This window comes from Sapajus apella, unplaced genomic scaffold (genome assembly GCF_009761245.1).
Source record: "Sapajus apella isolate SASKATOON/1434 unplaced genomic scaffold, GSC_monkey_1.0 scaffold7, whole genome shotgun sequence".
Classification (NCBI taxonomy): domain Eukaryota; kingdom Metazoa; phylum Chordata; class Mammalia; order Primates; family Cebidae; genus Sapajus; species Sapajus apella.
This window is the reverse complement of record NW_022436947.1, coordinates 18,658,380-18,679,888: the sequence shown is the minus strand read 5'-3', so window position 1 is coordinate 18,679,888 and position 21,509 is coordinate 18,658,380. Positions and strand designations below refer to the sequence as shown.

Here is a 21,509-nt window from a genome sequence, read left to right as displayed (position 1 = left end):
GTTACAGACATTAAAAGATATAGAAGGAAAAACTGCCTAGGTACATGGATAATTGGAGTTTCAGACAAGAAGAAAAAGACTGTAGAAAAGACAACATTTAAAGAGATAATGCTATTCCAGAACTGATGACCAATATAAATCTTTATATTCCAATTAGGGTAAACAAAAAGAAATTCACACTTATCCAATATCATGCTGGGTAGATAAGAAATTCACATATGCCCCAATCAGAATAAATTAAAAGAAATCCATACGAAGATACTTTATAGTGCACGTAAGAAACACAAAACAACAAAATAATCTTTAAAAAAAAAAGTATCCGGAGGAAAAAGAGGAATCACTTTCAAAAGACTAGCATTTGTATTGCCAAGAGCCTTCTTAATAGCCATAAAGAAAATCAGAAGAAAATGAGTATCTTAAAAGTACTAAGAGAAAATAACCATCAACGTAGCACTGTACATCTAGCAAAACTTTCTTTGAAAAATTAGGAAGAAACAAAACAAATTCCCAGTAACAATTCAGTGTGTAGAAGTCCATTTATAGAAAATTCCAAAGAACATTCTTTAGAAAAAAGGAAAATCATTTGTAAATTTAAACAAGTACTGAGTATAAAATAATAAAAATAACACTTAATTTATAAGCTTAGGAAAAAAAAGGATAAAAATAAAATACCACAAAATTTAAGCATGTAAGCCGGAAAGGGGGTGACTGGAGGGTAATACTGTAAGGACTTTGAACTATCTAGGAGGATATATTTGCTAATTAGCATAAGACTTTAAAATTTCAGCAACATGCTTAGTAAATTTCAAATGTAATTGTTGGAAAATATAAACTGTTAGAAAAAATTAGAATTAAAATAACTTCAATGAAACAAAAAATACGCCAATAAAAAAGGAAAGAAAAAGTTTATAGAACATGAGCCAAAAAAGAAAGCCTAAAATAAAATGGTAGAAATGGATTTACTTTTATTAATATGTGATTTATTTTTATCAATTACATGATAAATGTTAAAAGATAGAAATAGTCATATTGGAACATTAAATCAAAATTTAGTTTACTATTTATAAAACATGCTAAAATACAAGAACATAGAAAGGTTAACCATATGAATAAACATATGTCAGACAAACACTCATCAAAAGAAAGCTACATTAATAATCACCTACATATAACACAACAATCATTTTTAGTTATGATGAGCATCATTAAATGATGAAAATAATGTCCATTCACCAGGAATATCTAACAATCTTAAGCTTGAATACAGAACAGCCTTGGGCCAGGCATAGTGGCACATACCTATAATCCCAGCAATTGGGGAGGCCAAGGGGGAAGATCTCTTGAGCCCAGGAGTTTGAGACCAGCCTGGGTGACAGAATGAGATCTTGTCTCAATGACAACAACAACAACAAAACACTCAAAAATCAGCCTCAAAGTATACAAAACAAAAATTTTCAGAAATAGAAAGCAAAACCACCATGACGGTGGTAGATTACCACTCATCTTGGTCATAACCCCACAGATCAAACAGGCAACAATCAGTAAGAGTTTAGAGTATCTTGACCACACAAATCCTGTTTGCACTACATAGCTAAAGAATACATATATTTTTTTCAAGTGACAGAAAACATTTATAATATTTGACACATACTTGGCCACAAAAGAAATCTTAACAAGTTATAAAGAATTGGTATCATACAGCTCACATTCTCTAAACACAAAGGAATTAGGTAAGAAATCAGTTCTCAAGAAAATAACGAAAAAGCTTTATATTCTTAGATTTTAAAACATACTTATAAATAATCTTGTGTCAAAAAATTATGATGAAAAGTTACAATTACTTAGAATGAATTTTAATCAAATAGTGCATAATATAAGCAGAATTTAGTGGGAAAGTTACAACCCTAAACACTTAGAAAAGAATAGCTGACAAGTACTGAGTTAAACATCTAATGTAAGAAGTTAGGAAAGATGACACAACCTCACTAAGGAGGGTAGGAGAAAAAGCTGCTTTCCTACTGATCTTTGGAAAACAGTGTTTTGACTGGGAACCGAAAGGTTTTGTAGACAAGTGTTATAGCCTAGTTGGTGAATTCCAAAACTGTTTTGCGTGTAGTTCAGGGGTTGAACAATTTGTAAATGGATGGTGGAAGTAAGAGTTCTCACTGTTGAAAAGATAAGTCAAAGATAAGGAAGAAAAGGATGCTGAAATGAAAGTTGTTGCCCTGGATTCCAGTTGGAGACGTCTGTATGAACTCATGGATTAGCATACAGCATATACTACCTAGCTCTGTCCACTGAGAGGGCCTGGAAGCCATGACATTCCAGCAGAAATGACCATACGTGTCACCTAGATCTTGGTTTCTAAATACCGTTATCTAACAACAGTAACAACAACAACAACAAAGCTTTTTGGAGAACTGATTAATTCTTGGGCTGGAGTAGGGAAAATAAAAGATGAACTTGCAGCATGTCAGATTACCATAAACCTAAGAAAGTGCTCGAAAACCAAATGGGTTGGGCATATCAAAGGGAGCCAGTATAAAAGAGCTTTCAATGGCTATAGCAGGAACAATCTGAGCAACAAAGTATTAGGTATATTAGATTGTAAGCCAAGGTATAAAGCAACTGTACATGAATCTATATGGATATAAACAAATGGTTAAATAAATTGGTAAGAAGAGACAAATATTCCTTACAGAAGAATTCTGAATAATGTGTGCAGATAGTTCTCCTTCTAAGAGGTGGGGTTTATTTCATCTCCTCTTCAGTGTGTGTTGGACTTAGTGATTTTCTTCAAAACAGAGTATAAAAAAATTAATATCTTTACAGTAGAGAAATGTGACAAACACTACCAGGATGTCACATGAATACTATGTACTCCCTGATAGACTGTGATGAGAAGGTATTTCGTCTCTTTACAGAAACCCATAATCTCAGGCTAATCATGAAAATGTCAGGCAAGCCCAAATTGAGGGGCATTTGATAAACCAACAACAACAACAACAACAACAACAACAACAAAAAACTAAGAAACTGTCACAATCATGACAATTAAGTGCAATTTGGTATCCTGAATTGAATCTTGGAGCAGATGTCTAGTAGCAGTGTTCAGTTAATACTAGTGTGTCAATGTTGATTTCTTAGTTTTGACAAATATATGACAATAACATTACAGGAAACAGAAATATAAAAAGTCTATGCACTCTCTTAGTAACCTTTCTGTAATCTAAACTTATTCTAAAATAAAAAGTATATTTAAAAAAGAAACAATCGAGTTAAAGCCAAAAGTTGCTCCTTTGAAAAGATCAATAAACTTGATGGATTAAAAAAAAAAAAAAAAAAAAAAGAGAAGGTAAAAATCAACAATATTAGAATGAGGAAGGAGGGAATTGTAGATTGAACATAAAAATACAAAAAAAAAAAACAACTTGAACAACTTAATACCAATACATTTAATAACTTAAATGAAAGTTACTATTTCCTAGAAAATCATAACTTGTTCAAATGGATTTAAGAATAAGTAGAAAGCCTGAATATTTCTGTAGCTACAACATACAACAAACTAATACAACAGTTAAAAATCTTTCCACAAATAAATTCCCAATCCCAGATGGTATAAAACAGGAGTCCCCAACAGCCAAGCTGTGGAATGGTACCAGTCCACGGCCTGTTTGGAACTGGGTCACACGGCAGGAGGTAAGCAACAGGCAAACGAGTACTGCCTGACCTCCACTCTTGTCATATTAGTGGTGGCACAAGATTCTCACAGGAACCTGAACCCTATCATGAATGGTGCATGCAAGTAGGCGCTCCTTATGAGAATCGAACTAATGCTTGATGATCTGAGGTGGAACAGTTTCATCCCAAAACCATCCCTCGCCCTACTGCTCTGCCCCATCTGTGGAAAAATTGTCTTCTATGGAATAGGTCGCTGGTGCCAAAAAGATTGGGGATGGCTGGTTTAAGAGATGAGTTACCAGTAAACTTCAATAAGCCATTCAAGTCTTACGCAGAGCAACTGGAAAAGCTCCCCAGTTCATTTTATGTAGCTACAATAACCTGGATACCCAATCCTGATAAAACCAGTATGAGGAAGTAAAATAACAAGCCAATTTTTTACATCAACATAGATCTAAAACTACTAAACTGCAGTGGCAATGGTAGTGGTAAATGGCACATATGTACGTATATAGCTTTCTTTGATTGTTTCTACGTAACAGTATCACATACTGGTTTTGAAAAACTTACTGTGTTAACAATGATACAGAGATCCAACTCAAGACCCAAAAACTCTGTCCCATATCTAACTACTGATGAGAAGATGGCTCTAAAGGTATGATGTTTAAGGAAAACTATGTCAAGGTGTGGCTCTTGTTTCTGTTCATGGTTAACGTGACATAGTCTAACACATACTGAAAAATTTTGTTTGTCTTGTCTCTTCCTCAGACCTTTAGTAGGCTATTTTATTTAATATCTCAGAAAAATCCACGAGTTGCATGGTTTGAATGGAAGGTGTGGAGGGAAGACAGGAAATTAATTAGGTGACATTAGCAACTATTTCCCAAAGTGCAGTCTGCCTACTTACTTACCCTAGAGGATGGGGTTCTTGGCTCCTGCTTTTGGCTGTTTGTCACTGCCCCCTGGGGCCTACAATGTTTTCCAGCAACACGGGGGCGGTACGCAGGGAGGTCCCAGAACTTCAGTATGGATTTTCCACATGATCATGGATAGTAGATGAGGTGACGCTATCTACTATCAGTGTTCTTCCAGTCTCGTCCTCCTGATTGAAACTTGTCTGTGGTATGTTGTCATAACAAAACTCACCTGAGTACTGCAGTGTTTCACAGAACAATCCCCAAGAGCTCATTTAGCTAATACACTGCATATAAAATACTACTACATGTAATTTAAGCAATATTTCATCATTTACAAAGTACTTACAGAATTTTATTTGACCTATTTAGAAACCATATTGAGTAGGTAGCAATGATGTTATTACTCACAAGGTATACACGGAAAACGAGGCCCAGACAGGCTAAAACCAATTGCTCAAAGTCAAGTAGTTCATCAGCAGAAGAACCAGAATAGGAACACAGATGTTCTGATTCCTAACTCAAAGGTATTTCCAACACACTGAGTCTCTCCCTTCCCCCCTTTTTTTCCCTCTGGTTTTATCTGTACAGAAAGAACACACCTCTGGTTTGTCCATTTTGTTTTGCTTTGAAAGGCACAATTATCTTGCTTCACTACTGAACTGGAGGTTGGGTGAGTATAGATATTGCTAGGAAAGTCTGATTAAGGTAGATTTAGGGTTGTTCTATCATTTTTGAGAAAATAAAAAAATCCTCTAGTAATATTTGAAATATACTTCTCGATACCCATCCCTTCTGCCTTTGTTCATTTGGCATGAAACCTGTCATATCAGGTACATTACCTAAGAATAGCCTTGCTTATGACCTTTCATCTGGTTGCTCACCTGCCCCCAAAGTATCTCCATTTACGTGTGTGTCATTTATACTTAATTTCTCTATACTCACATATCCAAGACTAAAATTAAGTGAACAGTTTTGATGATCCTATTTGATGCAATTATCTGTTGTTTTTCTCAAAAAATGCATCGCAGTCTCTAAAATTACAGATAGGAAGTTTGAGGGATAATTTCTGAAGTGACAGTCAGGGGGAAATGTTAGCATCTATGAAGACAGAGGTATTATGATATGATGATTTGACTGATGCCCGAATCTGTAGAAAATTAAGATTATTTTATATGTGAAACTCAAGCCATGTTGTAGTCTTGTGCCCGGTACTTGAAAGCAAACACATCTGAGCTGGCCTTTGTCAGGCATGCAGCAGCTCTAAGACGGCCCTGCAAAACTGTAGAGGAGTCAGTGAATACACTGTATGTCTTACATTAAATTGGGACATAAAAGCCATTTTGTGTTGCTGCTTCAGTTTCTCCACCCTCAGCCTGACTTACAAAACCAAGATGTATAACCATACATATCAACCTAGAACTTTGCCCTATGATGCATTGTCTCTGAAAGCCTCTTTTCTCCTTCCTGTCAGTCCTCAGCGGCACTATGGCTGAATGAGTGGTTGTGTTATTCACAGATGTATGTGGCTATCATCCTGCATGAGTGGGTCTGTTTCTGTCCTTGACTCACTTTTTCTTCTTTCCTTTCTTTTTCTCTCTCTTCCTCAGTCTCAGTACCAGCCAGACCTTTTCTGTTTAACTCTATTCTTTTATTTCTGAAACACTGAGAGTGCTATTCAGAGATGTATCTGTACAGAAAGAACACACCTAGAGAGCTCAACACTGTGCAACAGGATGTACTCCCTGAAAAATTTCAAATCCAGACAGCACTGTTGTCCTTCATTTCAGTCAATAACAAAAGCAAATCTATTCTCCTTTTGAATTTATGACAGAGGTAGCTTAGGTAATGAGCAAAATGACTCTCTGAATATGTGTCTTGACAGATGTAAAAATGACCATAAAAAAAGGCTATGGCAAACACTGCGGAAAAGTCAGATTTGACATTGACAGTATTTTCAAACAAAAGTCTATATAAATATCAGATGCTGCAGACATGAATAAGAGAAGCAGATTCTCACAAGGGGAGGTTGCCAAAACCTGAATATTCCATTAGCAAATAAATTAGGAGTATAATTACATACACATTGAAATATTTATATTTAGCATGAGGAACAGTCCTAACTACATATTTTTTACATTTTTCTTCTTCTCACAATTTATATCGTTTTGGGTTAAGTGGCAAAGGAGAGTACATTCGAATAGTAAGAGTAATTAATACTGATAGTATTTTATAATTATGTAGTACCTTCATATTAGTATTTGGCCCTTTTATATGAGTTTCAGAAAGGTTAAGTGATTTGCTGAACATGGATCAGTTTACAAATTTCAGAACCAGGATTCAAGTGAAGATCTTTGCCTCTTTCTGGTCTTTCACTGTGGCAGCTTAGTATTTCTGAATGACATCTGTTGGACTCTAAACATCACAGGAAACATCATAACTTTCAGATTATCTTGGATAATTTCTATCCTAAACTGAGGTTCAAAGTTCCCTCAACCCTATACTTCTTCTTTTCTTCTTCTTCTTATGCTATATGACACCTCAATGCTGAATCAGAGACTGATTCAAATTTCTATTCTAAAATACTACCAGAGATACTTGAATATGTACATAGTTTAATCTTTGGGAAAATGGATTTCATGTGCAATATTAAAGATAATATATAAATAAACATATAAACATACCTTGAATTACACCTTACAGAGTATCATTATAAAGAAAACAATAGTTTTAAAGAATAAAAGTAACTATGGCAACCTATAGAGTCAAATCAGGCTGCCTCCCAGGCAGCATCAGTAGCTCCTAGTTGCCTCAGTAACTTTCCATTACAATGTGTCTCAAACACATACATTCTGAGACACATTAGCTGAAGCTGAATTCCCTACTTAATGTTCTCAATTTAATTTTACCTTTCTGTGCTGATGAATAAAATAATCTGATTACACAATTTGCTTTGGGTTTGTCTCACTGAAACCTTTTCATCCTCTTGCATTTCAGAGAGCTACTTGATGCTGGAATGTCTATTTTTTGATATCCATTAGTGAGAAGGAATTGAGACAGAGTCAGGAGACAAGAGACAGTTTTAGTAAAACAGCTCCTGACTATCAACAGTTAGCCACCCTGACTGACCCCTGTACCCCCACATTTTCTACGTGTAGAGGGTTGACTGGAGACAGTAGAAAAAAATACTAAAATCAGCAACACCTTCCTAGTTTCAAATCAAGGCTGGGCTCCAAAATAAAGTGAAAACCTAAATAGATACTGAGACAAGGATCAATCTTATTTTATTGTAGGCTGAGAAATGGTAGCACTGGGGACTTCAACAAATATTTATTGTTTACCTACAATATGTGACATAGTGTTTTAAGGTATGTGGAGGATAATAGGTGAAAGAGACTGATTTTTGCCTTTAAAATATGATCTAGTGGAACAGAAGCAGGTATGTGTGTGTCTCTGTGTGTGTGCACACACACATCTAGCAATAACTATATATGACAAAGGTAATGAGATAAGTACAGATAAAAAGTTCTTAGTGTCTGAATGAGTTAACAGAAGTCTTCTAGTGATATTTGACTTTTTAAAACTGGAAAAAAGAAAAACATGGAGAATAAACAGGTTTTCTGGAGTAAAATTATGTGGAGATAAAACTGGGGAGATGGAACAGGATAATGGGAAAATGTTGATGCTATCACTTGGAATCTATTTTTAATTTAATAATAAAAAATCACAAGCTTTTTGAAAAAGAGTGTGGTAAAAGTTAATCTATAATTTTTTTGACTGATTGATAGAATACTACAGAAAGAAAAAGGTAGTAGATACGTAAATTCAGATACACAGGCAAGAAAAAAATGAAGGCCAGAATTACATTAAACAATGGAATTGTAAAAAAGAGAATGTTAAGGGGCACTATGGGAAGAGAATATTGATGTTCACAAATTGGGGATTGGAAGGAAAAGAAAAAGATGAATAAAGAGTAAATGGGCCATAAATAGAAGAAATATTAACACAAATATTAAGTTATTCATTCATCAAATATGTATTGAGCAAGAGTAAGAGAAGGGGAGCAATATGGATAGATTTTTATTTATTTATTTACTTTGAAGACAGAGTCTGTTCTATTACCTAGGCTGGAGTGCAGTGGTACAATCTTGACTCATTGCAACCTCCACCTCCTAGGTTCAAGTGATTCTTGTTCCTCAGCCTCCTGGGTAGCTGACATTACAGACATGTACGTACCACCACGCCTGGATTAACAGATACGGGGTTTCACTCAGTTGGCCAGGCTGGTCTCAAACTCCTGGCCTCAGGTGATCCACCCTCCTTCACCTCTCAGAGTGCTAGGATTACAGGCATGAGCCACTACACCCCACATGATACAGACAGATTTTTAAGCCCAGAGATAAATAGTTATGAAGGCCAACATTAGGCAATTTTTTTGCAATCTTGGTAAAGCAAGAGTACTTGCTCCTAAAGTGTGGATTAGAAAAAGGCCTGAGACGAGACTCTACATACACCCCATTATTTATATTGTTTGATCAGTGAAAATTTAGTCCACAGAGGAAAAGCCATGATCATTAGTTACACACAGACCTATCAAGACATCCTACCCAGGCACATGTATGCATTACCATAGGAATCACAGGGATACTTAAGGCTGTTCAGATCTACTACTAGGTGGTATATAAGAACTAAAAGGCAGTTTCTAATCTCACAGATATTTTCTCTTTCTCTCTCTCTCTTTCTTTCTCTCTCCCTCTCTCTCTTTCAAGTGGCATTACCAGCAAAAAGAAACATAAAGTGTAGCCCACCTAAATCAACAGCATATTGATGTACATTTTTTTCTCTGTCATTTTTTTTCCCCTGTAAGAAGTGTTTGCTATTTAAAATCTGTTACTAGGTGATAATAGCAAAGCACATTTTTCTCTCTTTTCCAGAGTCAACCCCATACATTTCACTTTGTATTTGCAAGTAAAAATACCTGTTGCCGTGCACATGAGAGGCACAGAATGCAAAGCTGTAATGGAGCAGGGTAGGGTCAATGACAGCACCATTTTCTGAATGTTCCATCAGTTCTGTAAGGTAGCAGAGATGTCTGTGACAGCCTCTTACACCATAACGGGCACAGTACTCATCTAACACAAAGACTTGGCCGGGGCTAAACCAACCCTGCAAAGTAGGAAAAGAATAGATATATATGTTTTTTCTTTCTATACTAATATTTGCTTTCCTGAAGGCACTTTTGGGCCTTATAAACAGAAGCTGCATGAAAATATCTTGACATTTATTATACTAATGGTACATTTCATGTTATTTTCAGAAGAGATAATGTCATCAATTGTTAAACTGATTTGGGACACTGGCGACCTAATGCTATTCTCTCTTTACTGTCACAGCAAGGCATGAGTAACTTGTGCTTCCCCACTATCATTCAAAATTAGCCACATTTATTTATAGGATCTAAATGATCACACACAAAGAGTGTTACTCCAAAAATTTCACTCTCTTTATGCATCAATTAAAAAGAGAATAAGAAAGAAAACATTATAGATGAAATTTCCTACTCACCAAAAGTTTTATAAAGTGAACCAAAAGAAAATGTCATTAATTCTAGCAGCAGTATACTATTTGAGAGCTTAAATATCTGGGATATTTTTCTCATTTTGTTTGTCTTTCTATGACTAATATAACAGAGTTAGTGCTTTGTATTAGCAGTTTCTGTTCCTCCTGAAATGAGATGTTAGATGTATGTGTGTGCATGCCACCTGAACACAATAGGCAGTTTATGTGGCTAAACCTAGAGTACAGGGTTAGGTGGAGCTGGCTTATAGAATATCTTGATGAATTATATGGATTTACATAGATTAACTTAATAAAAGAAAATAGGGAAGTATAGAGAGTTTTAAAAAGGGGCAGGGTAATCATGTAAGAGAAAGAAAAGAATAATGAGAAAAAGGTGAGATGGCAATAAAGGAAAGGAGGAAGAAAAGAAAAGGAAGAAGAGAAGGACCATCATGCATGGTAGTTATATGGCTTCCATGTCGCAGATAAATAAGATAAAGCTCAGGGATGTTAATTGTCCAAGACCACACTGCAAATCAGCTATTGAGCCAAGATTTATATTCACAGTCATCTGACTCCAAACACTTTCTAAGCAAGTTATATTCACTCCCCTCTTGGTGCAGCGGAAGATCTTGTAGCATTTTCCTCAGACTCCATATTACACTTGGGGTCATCAACAAAATCAAAACAACTTTTGATAATTGAATAATATATTTGAGTGGAATCTAAGAGGACACTATGTGTTTGTCCATGAAAAGACAGAATAGGATTTTGAGAGGATTTGTTTTACTCTCCATGTGATTGTAAAGTTTGATTTGGATCAGGATGAAATTAGACTTAATAAACAATCCATAAATGAATTAATGAACTGTTAGGGTGAGCATGGCAATAAGTTGTTTCACTTTTTCCTATCTGAAGTATCTTTAGTGGGGGAGGGCATTTTGTCTGAAATCTTGTTTTAAAGAGAATGTGACTTTATTGCATGAAGTTACAGGTTGAGCATCCCTAATTAAAAAGTCCCAGATCTGGAATGCTCCAAAATCCAAAATATTTGAGTACTTCCATTATGCTGTTAAATCAAGTTTAGCCTAAAGCTGTCTCCTTACATATTTTAAGTTCAGCATAAAGGTTTCTTTGTACATCATGAATTATAAACTAAATGGAACTATAAACAGACTGTAGTCTACTATTGTGTCAATCACTGAGTTTGGGCCAATCAAAGGTGGCCAACTTTTCAAACTGTGCTCAAATAAGGCAAATGCTGAGCTGTAACCAATCTGGCTGTTTCTGTACCTCACTTCCGTTTTCTGTACGTCACTTTCCTTTTTCTGTCTATAAAGCTTCTTCTACCATGTGGCTGCACTGGAGTCTCTGAACCTACACTGGTTTGGAAGGCTGCCTGCTGCCTGATTCGTGAATTCTTCTTTGCCCAATTAAGCTTGGTTAAACTTAATTTGGCTAAGGTTTTTCTTTAAACAATGCTCAAAGAAAACTGATTTTGGATTTTTGGATTAAGGATGCTCACCTTGCATATAAAATGCAAATATCCTAAAATCTGAAGAAAATTAAATATCTGAAACACCTCCAGTCCCAAGCATTTTGGATAAGAAATATTCAACCTGTACTATGCTCAGTGTCCTAAAGATTAAAGTGGTGATAGAAATAGGCATATTCTGGCTGTAAAAATTTCAGAGGAATTGCTATTAACAACGTAAATGCTTGGAAAAACACACATAGTTCTTAGGTTATAAAGTTTAGTCCCCATATTCTGAGGTGTCAAGCATTCCTCTACAATTTCAACACATACCAAGAAAGAGTTTACACAATTTAATTCACTCCTTTCCTTTTGTCAAGGAATTCAAGTTATATTTTGGATGGCTAGATGAAACTAAAACTTTCCTTTGTTATGTATAGCACCTGTCATATTTTCAATCCCACTCTTTCTCTCCCCTGTCACTTAGGTTATCCTTATAAGAGCAAAGGAAAGAAATGCGAGGTGTCAACATCTGAGGAACAGAACTTCAACTTTAAAATGTCTGTACAGGTGTAAGTCCTATAACAGAGGTTTTAAAAAGTCTTCATTTAAAGGCTTCTGTTTTCACTGAGCCTTCTTTAAAAGGACTTACAAACCACAATTTAGCATCTATTTGAGTCTATTCTCCTGTCTATTGAGTGGCACAGCAGTCGTCTTCAAGTGTATAATTTTCAAATTGGGAAGCAATCGATTGGAATCCTTTATTCTTCACTCCAACTACCATTACTAAATGAGTCAGGGATAAAATTGCTGCTTTATAACAAATATTTCTCACTTTCTAAAATCTTTTATTCCAACCTATAGGGCACTAGATAGATAGACTTGTACTCACCAAACAAGAATAGGAATCATTCAGTCTGTGATCCAAAGTCTGCCTCTGGAGTATTCTAAAAAGGAAGGCGTGATCAAGCTTGCAGGGGTTTGCAGAAATAAACTCATCCATGCCATGTTTCTGAAAACGATCTCCATCTGTAAATTCAGGTATAGTATATTTACTTTTCAGGCTTAATGATGGACAGATACAGGTTGTAAAGAACAAAAAATGTATGACTCATAACAGAAGATTACCTTTTATCACATAAAATATGATGCCAAGAATTCAGCATATTAACATAAATTGGAAACTTTTTGAAGCCTAAGTAAAAACTACAGTGAAAAATCTACAAATTATTTAGAATGAAATAATTCTGTTTCCATTCAAAGCTATTGCTAATATCCATCAGAGGAATAATAATCTTATTTTCCAACATTGAGAAAAGTTGTATTTTAAGTCTACATTTACTGACGGAATTGACTAGAAAAGAACTAAGGTCTATTAATAAAAAACAGCAACGATGGCCAGAAGACTGCTTTCCAAATGGCAAACTAGGGCAGAAATGAACACACACGCTTCAGCTGGATCACTTCCAGTCTTCTTTTTGTATGGAGCTTTTAATGGGACTATCCTTAATGTAAAAATGGCAATGAGCGCTCTCAAGCTTCAAGTTTAAGAGACATAAAAAAGGGAGCATCATGTTTGTGCAAATATGCAGACAAAGCATAACGTTCCAAATGGCACTTCAATCAAAGGCCCAAATTTATTGTTCTTTACAGATTGCATCTTTCAACGCCTGTAGACCCTGCGGGTTTATCAAAAGGCAAGCTTTTATGATTGCTTTCATTAATGGTATGTTTTGTCAAAGTCTTCAATGTGAGTTATTTACTAAGTATAGGGGAAAAAAGCCACACACTATCCCAAAGGAGTGCTGGGGTGTTATTACATTAGCTCTGTAAGAAACATAGCACATATTGAGCAAGCAATCAGTTATCAAGATAAAAGTGGTCTCTTCTCACAATGGTAAAACTGAAGCCCCATTGTTCCTTAAAATTCATAGATAGATCTCTTTCTGGTCATCATAAGAAAAGCAGAGTTCTAAATGTAAGCTAAGTGTAGTTTCTGAAACCTATATAGTACAATCCTAAAATTGTAAAGGAAAAGAGACAAAAGTTTATTGATTAAACCCAATTATAGAGTTGGACTCATAATAAAACTCAGTATTGATCTGTGGACATGATGCTAACATAATCAGTCACATTTAGATATTTAGCCCAGATCATATTGATCCATGTCAAGTTCAACTTTCAGCCATATTTGTAGATGGAAGAACTGTATAATTCAAGCTGAAGGGTCCTCAGAATCACACTAAAAAAAAAAAAGATATACAAACTAATGTACATCTCACATCAATGACAGATATGAAAAGGTGAATATAGCAAGTAATCAATGAATGGCAGCTTATTGATATGTAGCATATGAGGTTGTAATCCATGGAGAAAATAGCATATATATACCTTTACATTTAATAATTACCTGAATGATTAAATACATTACACATGCTAAATTAACATTAACTGGATAAACACAAAACTAAACAGCTTTTCCTGAACTAATATACAATTCAACTTCTTTTGTATTTTATTCTTGTCTCTTTTACTATAAAGTTAAATATATGATAATGTAATGTGAAATAACATCAGATGAGTAGGAGGCAGAATATTAAATCTGTAAAGCTCACATAAAATTGGAAGTTTTGTTGTATTTAAAAAAATTTTCTTAGAATATTCATTTTTCCATTTATCTCAGCAAAAAATTCTTTTAGTATCATTATTATGAAATTAAATTACTAGTTTTATAAAACATCTGCTAAATTTTATACCTTATTACTTGCACCAGAGAAGGTTACGATAGGAGTTAAAAATAACGCCAATTAATGGTTAATTTGTTGAGAACAGGACAGTGATAAATTTCACTGGAAAAAGGCCTACTATAAAGATTTGTAGAAGCAATTAAAAAATGGGCATACGATCTTTAAATAAAAATCTGATTCTGAAAAAAGAGTCTATAGTCCATTTCTATAATTAAATCATACTTTTGTAAACTTATAAAGTACTTTCCTCGGGTAATACATATACCAAACCATATGTCTGCTAAGGTAACAAGTCTTTCCAAATCACATACATGAATGGAACATTATTTTTCAAACAATTACTATTAGTGATAAAAATGATATTAACGACAGCACTTTGAGTCACAAATACAGACTCTACTTGGAAAAAACAGACAGGCAAACAAACCCACTAAATTTTTTATTTAAGGAAATCAATAACCTTCAATTTCTCTGGAGCTGTAATTTTGTGAAAGTGAAATGTGCTCTTTGGAGTCACTCTATCTTTAAAACACAGGCTGTGAAGATCAAGCATCTTTACTTCTTTCTTTCTGTATCAGATCAGCACCATTTGGAACATTTCATGCAAAAATACATCACCATGTGCCAGTATAGCCTTAGTTTCCATGAATTTACGTATAAAATAAATAAAAAAGTAACAGTCTTGACCTCCCTGAATGAAAAAATGAGAGAGAGAGAGACAGAGACAGACAGGCAGGCAGGCAGATAGGCTGTGTTTCATTTTCAAGAACAGGCAGTCAGTTTCAGTTTGCTGTCCCTCTGGCCCTTGTTTTAAACAAAATAATATCAATGTATACAAGTGTTTCTAACATATTGAAAGTGCCAGGCACGGTGGTTCATCCCTGTAATCCCAGCACTTTGGGAGGCCGAGGCGGGTAGATCACCTGAGATCAGGAGTTCGAGACCAGCCTAGCCACCATGATGAAACCCGTCTCTACTAAAAAATACAAAAAATTTGCTGGGTGAGGGTCACCAGCCACTTTGGAGGCTGAGGCAGGAGAAATGCTTGAACCCGGGAGGCTGAGGTTGCAGTAAGCTGAGACTGCACAAACTGCACTCCAGCCTGAGCCACAGAGTAAGACTCCATCTGCTGCCCCCCAACAAAAACATACCGAAAAGTGAAATGTAAGGCAACAATAGCATCAAAGCTAGGAGGGGTGAAATAGATGTAATACTACTGAAATGCTTTTTTAATAATAAAATTGGGTGTGTATGTATATTTAAGCATTACAACATGATATTATGGGATACATATAGATAGTAAAATGGTTATACATAGGAGAAAATTAATAATTCTATCATGTCACATAGCTACTTTTTTGTGACAGAGCAGCTAAAATCTACTTACTTAACAAAAATCACTAACAGTACAATTTTCTGGATTCTAGTTGTCATGTTATACATTGTATCTCTAGACTTGTTCATTCTACATATGTGCTAGTTTCCATCCTTTGACCTACATCTCCCCATTTCCTCCCTGCTCTAAAGTTCTCTCATGAACTAATGTAAAATAGGAAATCAGATACCATTAAAACAGTATCTGATTTCTTATTTTAGCTTTCTACAGGCATAACATATCTGTATGTAACTCCCGAGAGACACAGGCATCATCTAAATCAAGTGCAAAACATGCTTTTAGTCAATTACCAAATCCAAGGCTTCAAAATAGGGTTAAACTGGATTATCTTCAATTAATGTTACTATGACACAACATGATGGTAGCTACTTTTAAACAGAAAATTATTCATGGTGTCACTAAAATTTCTCTGATAATGGAAATTTTCAGTTCAATCTATCTTCCAAAAAAAATGACAACTATCAAAACAAACCAACAAGCTATGAGCTTAAGCAATATGCTGCAAAACTGTCATAAATTGTGATGATTAACCTATGGACTAACTACAGATGTGGGACACGGTAATTGAGGATACTGGTGGAGTTTCTATGGCAACACTTGGATATATGCTCCAGCATCTTTAGGCGGTACTGTCACCAGGTGTGCTAACAGTAGATGGAATGAAACCCAAATTGAGAAAGATTACTGTTTGCTATAGATTTAAGAAGTTATAGAGGCTATATGTAAGTGAAACCTAAAAATTAAACTTTTTCATTAGGATAACAGCTGTTGGAAGTTAAGAGAAAAGAATAAGCAGGTTGACAGTATCAACTTAACAGATTTGAAAATAGCTAGTATAGAAAATGACATGAGGACTATCAGTGAGCTAGTAGACCCCACTGTGGTGAGGGGGCTTTTTGGTGGGCACTGACCACAACCTGCCCCTTAAGTGCTCAAAAATCCTAAGCCCAGGAAAGGCATCTAAGTCAGAGAGAATGTGAGATTGAAAAAAATAACTGAAATATTTATTTTTTCTTTGCCACAAATTCTCGTGATACTGCATTTGTTGCTGGCTCCCATTGTTGTGAAAAATCATGGATATAAAAGGAAAAGGGGAATAAAAGGTAAAGGGGCATTCTGGAGGAGAAAAGGAGGCCATTTATTAGCTTTCTGAGGTCACTCCAGTGTCTGGGAGTGGGACTCTAGTATCAAAAGGACCAAGAGGATGCTGTCAGCCAAGACTGCTCTCTGCAAAACACTGAGCTGAACTAAGCAGCAAATGAACCTTTTGAAATATAATACAATGTACTGTCCTGTGTTTAGGAGTTCATCTGTAGCTGCCTTTACCACTACTCACATCTGATTATACACTTTTTATAATTCAAATGCTCATAGAGCTTGAGAAGGTACAGGAAGTTAAAAGTGACACAGCAAAGTAGGTGTCACTTCTCTTTTTATACCATCCATGTAGGCTTTAATAGGAAGAGTTTAATATTTTTAAATTTTACCTAGATCAGTCTAGACAGTATGTCCACATTTTATGTACACATTTGCTGCTGAAAAGCAAAGGAGTTTGTTCACACCTCTATTACTGACCCAAATAACTGTTTAGCTTCTTTTGCTTAAATTGATTCAAAACCCGATATATGAATTAACATATCTTGCTTTCTGCAGCAAATAACACATAAGTAATACTTTCACCTGATGACAACTTTGATCGACACAGAAGCTTAGAAGTACAAATAAGCAAAGTAAATATTGAACATTTATTAGAAAAAATATGTTCAATGAAAAGAAAGACAAATGCATTTCCTATGAAGTGTGAAATTTAACATATTAGATCAATCAGGAAAATAAGTTCACAAAATTAAATGTCAGTTTGTATTTCAATGTAAGAATTTAAGAATATTAACTTAAAAAAGATGGCAGTTTTTCTGGTTAATTTTTGATATTAATTTATTACTGGAAGTCAACTACTACTATGTCATACTGTATTATGTAACCTACAGATTGTATTACGTTACATATATAACTGAGGGACAGTGAAAACCAGAGTACATGCACTGAAATTTGGTTGGAGAAAACAAAGGATAGTTTAACCAAAGAATGTTAGTCAATTTGGCAATGGTAGTACATTATATTTGAAGTGACAAATTGTTTACCAGCCTCATCCCCACACCTTCAGCTCACTCTCTTCCCTTAGAATTTTTATATATCCAGAGAGTCAAACAAACAAAAAAAAAGATAAATGGAATTGATTTGTTTATTAGAGAAATCTATACATACATATTATTAATGTCCTAAAAAGATAAGGTTGTCTTCCAGTAAGTTAGATTTTATAAATTTTTTTATTTTTCTTAGTTATTAGTATGCTTAGTATTAAAAAAATAAGCTTCTTTTTTTTTTTTTTTTTTTTTGAGATTGAGTCTTGCTTGCTCTGTTGCTAGGTACCAGGCTGGAGTGCAATGATGCGATCTCGGCTCACTGCAACCTCCGCCTCCTGCCTCAGCCTCCCAAATAGCTGGGACTACAGACACACGCCACCATGCACAGAAAAAAATAAGCTTCTTTTTAAGATTCACACTTAATTCTAAAGCACTGGGTTTGTGGAAAATAAATAAAAATACATATCTCAAAGAAAAATCAAATATAGAAGAAACAGAGTAGCAACTAGTACCTCCAATAAAACACATCCACTGAATATTTTAGGTGTAATTCTACCTATATTTTGCTTTATAAATTGGATGGCTTTTTAATATAGTGAAAATAATACATGTCTAATTTAGTATTTTTTCCACTTAACATATTGACCATTTGTTTTGCATGTTATTACAACACCTTCATGGCTATTACCTTTGTGACTGTATGAATGGTAGACATTAGGTTGTTTCTACATTTTTGTTGTGATAGACATTTTTGTTTTGTAAACAATAAAGCTAACCTAAATATTCTGGGTTTGACTAGAAAGTAGAAGATTGACCCTGTAAACAAGATCATGATATTCCTCAAACTTCGTATTATTAAAATTATTTAAAAACATTTAATTTAAAAATCATGAAAATACTTACCTTTACCAGCTACAGGTCAGCAAAGAAATGAGAAACGGAGCATATTTAAATGAATTGGGAACATATATATAGATATATATATATATTTTTTGAGATGGAGTCTTGCTCTGTCACCCAGGCAGCAGTACAGTGGCATGATCTCAGCTCACTGCAGCCTTTGCCCCCCGGGTTCAAGTGAATCTCCTGCCTCAGCCTCCTGAGTAGCTGGGACTACAGGCATGTGCCACCATGCTCTGCTAATTTTTGTATTTTTAGTAGAGACAGGGTTTCACCTCGTTGGCCAGGATGGTCTTGATCTCCTGACCTCATGATCCCCCTTCCTCAGCTCCCAAAGTGCTGGGATTACAAGCGTGAACCACCGCATCTGGCCTATATATATTTATACAACCAGACATTTAAAATTTTATTTTCTCAATGTCTACTTGTGATTAAGTTATTTTTCTAAAAGATCGTTAGGAAAGAAAACAAAAATGATTATATAAGTCAATGGAGCGAGGAAAATACTATGGGTGAAACTACTCTCTGGAGGAATTCATGGCACTTCCCTGATGGGTCAGGGTCAGTAATCTCATTCTGATGAGGTAGAACATTTTCTTTTTTCCTTTCTTTTCACTTTTCTTTTTCTTTTTCTTTTCTTTTCTTTTCTTTCTTTTTTTTTTTTTTTTTTTTTTTTTTTGAGACAGAGTCTTGCTGTGTCTCAAGGCTGGAGGGCAGTGGCACAATCTTAGTCACTGCAACCTACACCTTCTGGGTTCAAGCTATTCTTCTGCCTCAGCCTCCTGAGTAGCTAGGATTACAGGCATGCGCCACCGTACCTGGCTAATTTTTGTATTTATAGTAGAGACGAGGTTTTACCTCTTTTTTTTTTTTTTTTTTTCAAAGAAAGATAAAGCAGAAGCAGCAGAGGTCTGCCCTGATTAAAAACTTTGCTAGCCTGGATACAAGTCAGCTGTTGTTAACAAATTAAAACCATTTGGCTTTATAGTTATAACAAGTAAGTTCAGTTCCCACAGCCTAATCAATTCTGCCTTGACAACAAGCTGATATCAAATAATGGGAAGATTTTTTAAGAAACAGATTACAGGGCCGTATGTAGTGGCTCATGCCTGTAATCCCAGCATGCTGGGAGGCCAAGGCAGCAAGATCACCTGAGGTCAGGAGTTCGAGACCAGCCTGGCCAAGGTGGAGAAACTCCATCTCTATTAAAAATACAAAAATTAGGTGGGTGTGGTAGCACGCACCTGTAATCCCAGCCACTTGGGAGGCTGAGGCACAAGAATTCCATAGCCTGATCAATCCTGCCTTGACTATAAATTGATAACAAATAATAGAAAAGTTTTGTTAGAAACAGATTACATGACCAGGCGCAGTGGCTCATGCCTGTAATTCCAGCACTTTGGCAGGCTGAAGCTGGCAGATCATCTGAGGTCAGGAGTTTGGGGCTAGGTTGGCCAACATGGAGAACCCTGTCTCTACTAAAAATACAAAAATTAGGTGGGTGTAGTGGCACACACCTGTAATCCCAGCTCCTGAGATTACTTGGGAGGTTACTTGGGAGGTTGAGGCTATTTGGGAGGTTGAGGCATGAGAATGGCTTGAACCCTGGAGGCAAAGGTTGCAATGAGCCAATATTGCACCACTGTTCTCCCTCTCTCTCCAGAGGCAGACTCTGTCTCAAAAACTTGTGTATCATTCAGCTATGATCTTAAAGTTCTATGTTAGTGGTTCCTAACCACTTTTCTTGCCACTGTGTGCAAGCAACAATAGACATGAGCTCAGCACATTCATTGGGCACTCCTTGCATTCAGGATGTTAAGAAAAAACATGGGAACACAAGTGAAGGAGGGTGACAATATTTATTTTTTAATAGCTATTTTATTTTTTAAAATAGCTATCAAGTCACTGTAATTCTGTGGTTCTCAATTGGGGTGATTCCTCACCAACTGCAACCCTACCCTCGGGTACATTTGGCAATGTCCAGAGATACTTTTGATTGTCAGACCAAAAACAGTCTCCAGGTGGGAGACTATTGGTATCTAGTGGGTAGAGGACAGGGGTGATATTAAACACCACACAATGCACAGAAAAAGTCCTTTACTCCACTTCCTGCCCTAAAACAAATAATTATCTAGCCCAAAATGTCAATAGTGCTGAAATTGAGAAACCATGCTTTAACTAACAAAAAATTCACTGTGCTTCTGGTCATGACGGCATAATGGAGAACAAATTTATCCTCCTAACTAAACTAAGTATTAAAAAAAATTTACAATCTTAAACGCTGCATGTTGGGCAACCCAGGAGAGTGATTCCTAAGAAATGGGAAACAAGGTGAGCCTTAGAGTCATCCCAGGTTACTGCCAGGAGAAGCTCTATAGCCCATGGCACCAGGAACAGGAACTCAAGAAAAGTCCAGTGGTCTCCCTGAGTTAAGAAGATGGAGCTGACAGTTAAGCAGGGCCACAGTAACTAGAATTTGTAGGAAAGAGTACTGGAGAGAAGAGAGTTGTACAGCAAGAGACTCTCAAGACCTGCAAAAGGCCTTCAACAAGAATTCAGCTGACTACCCATCAGCTCATGCATGTGTAGAAAGGGAAAGGAGGAATCTAAAGGATTTGAGAAGACAGTGCCCCAAACTCACACAGCCTAGAATAGCACTGCTTCTCAGCAGCAAGAATATAAAATCTCGGTCAG

General features: G+C 35.7%; 1 protein-coding gene across 22 annotated transcripts in view; it reads right to left on the bottom strand.

The window, feature by feature from the left end:
- CADPS2 (calcium dependent secretion activator 2) overlaps positions 1-21,509 on the bottom strand; it is a 508,211-nt gene that overhangs the window by 100,788 nt on the left and 385,914 nt on the right. For 15 of the 22 annotated variants that reach the window (XM_032276144.1, XM_032276140.1, XM_032276148.1 and 12 more), the window contains exons 12-14: positions 18,819-18,827; positions 12,521-12,657; positions 9,574-9,761 (exon numbers count right to left, since the gene is read on the bottom strand). In XM_032276144.1, the coding sequence (XP_032132035.1) occupies positions 9,574-9,761; positions 12,521-12,657; positions 18,819-18,827 (334 nt within the window). The remainder of the gene's footprint in view (positions 1-9,573; positions 9,762-12,520; positions 12,658-18,818; positions 18,828-21,509) is intronic. The other 7 variants (XM_032276147.1, XM_032276149.1, XM_032276145.1 and 4 more) reach the window with 1 other exon arrangement.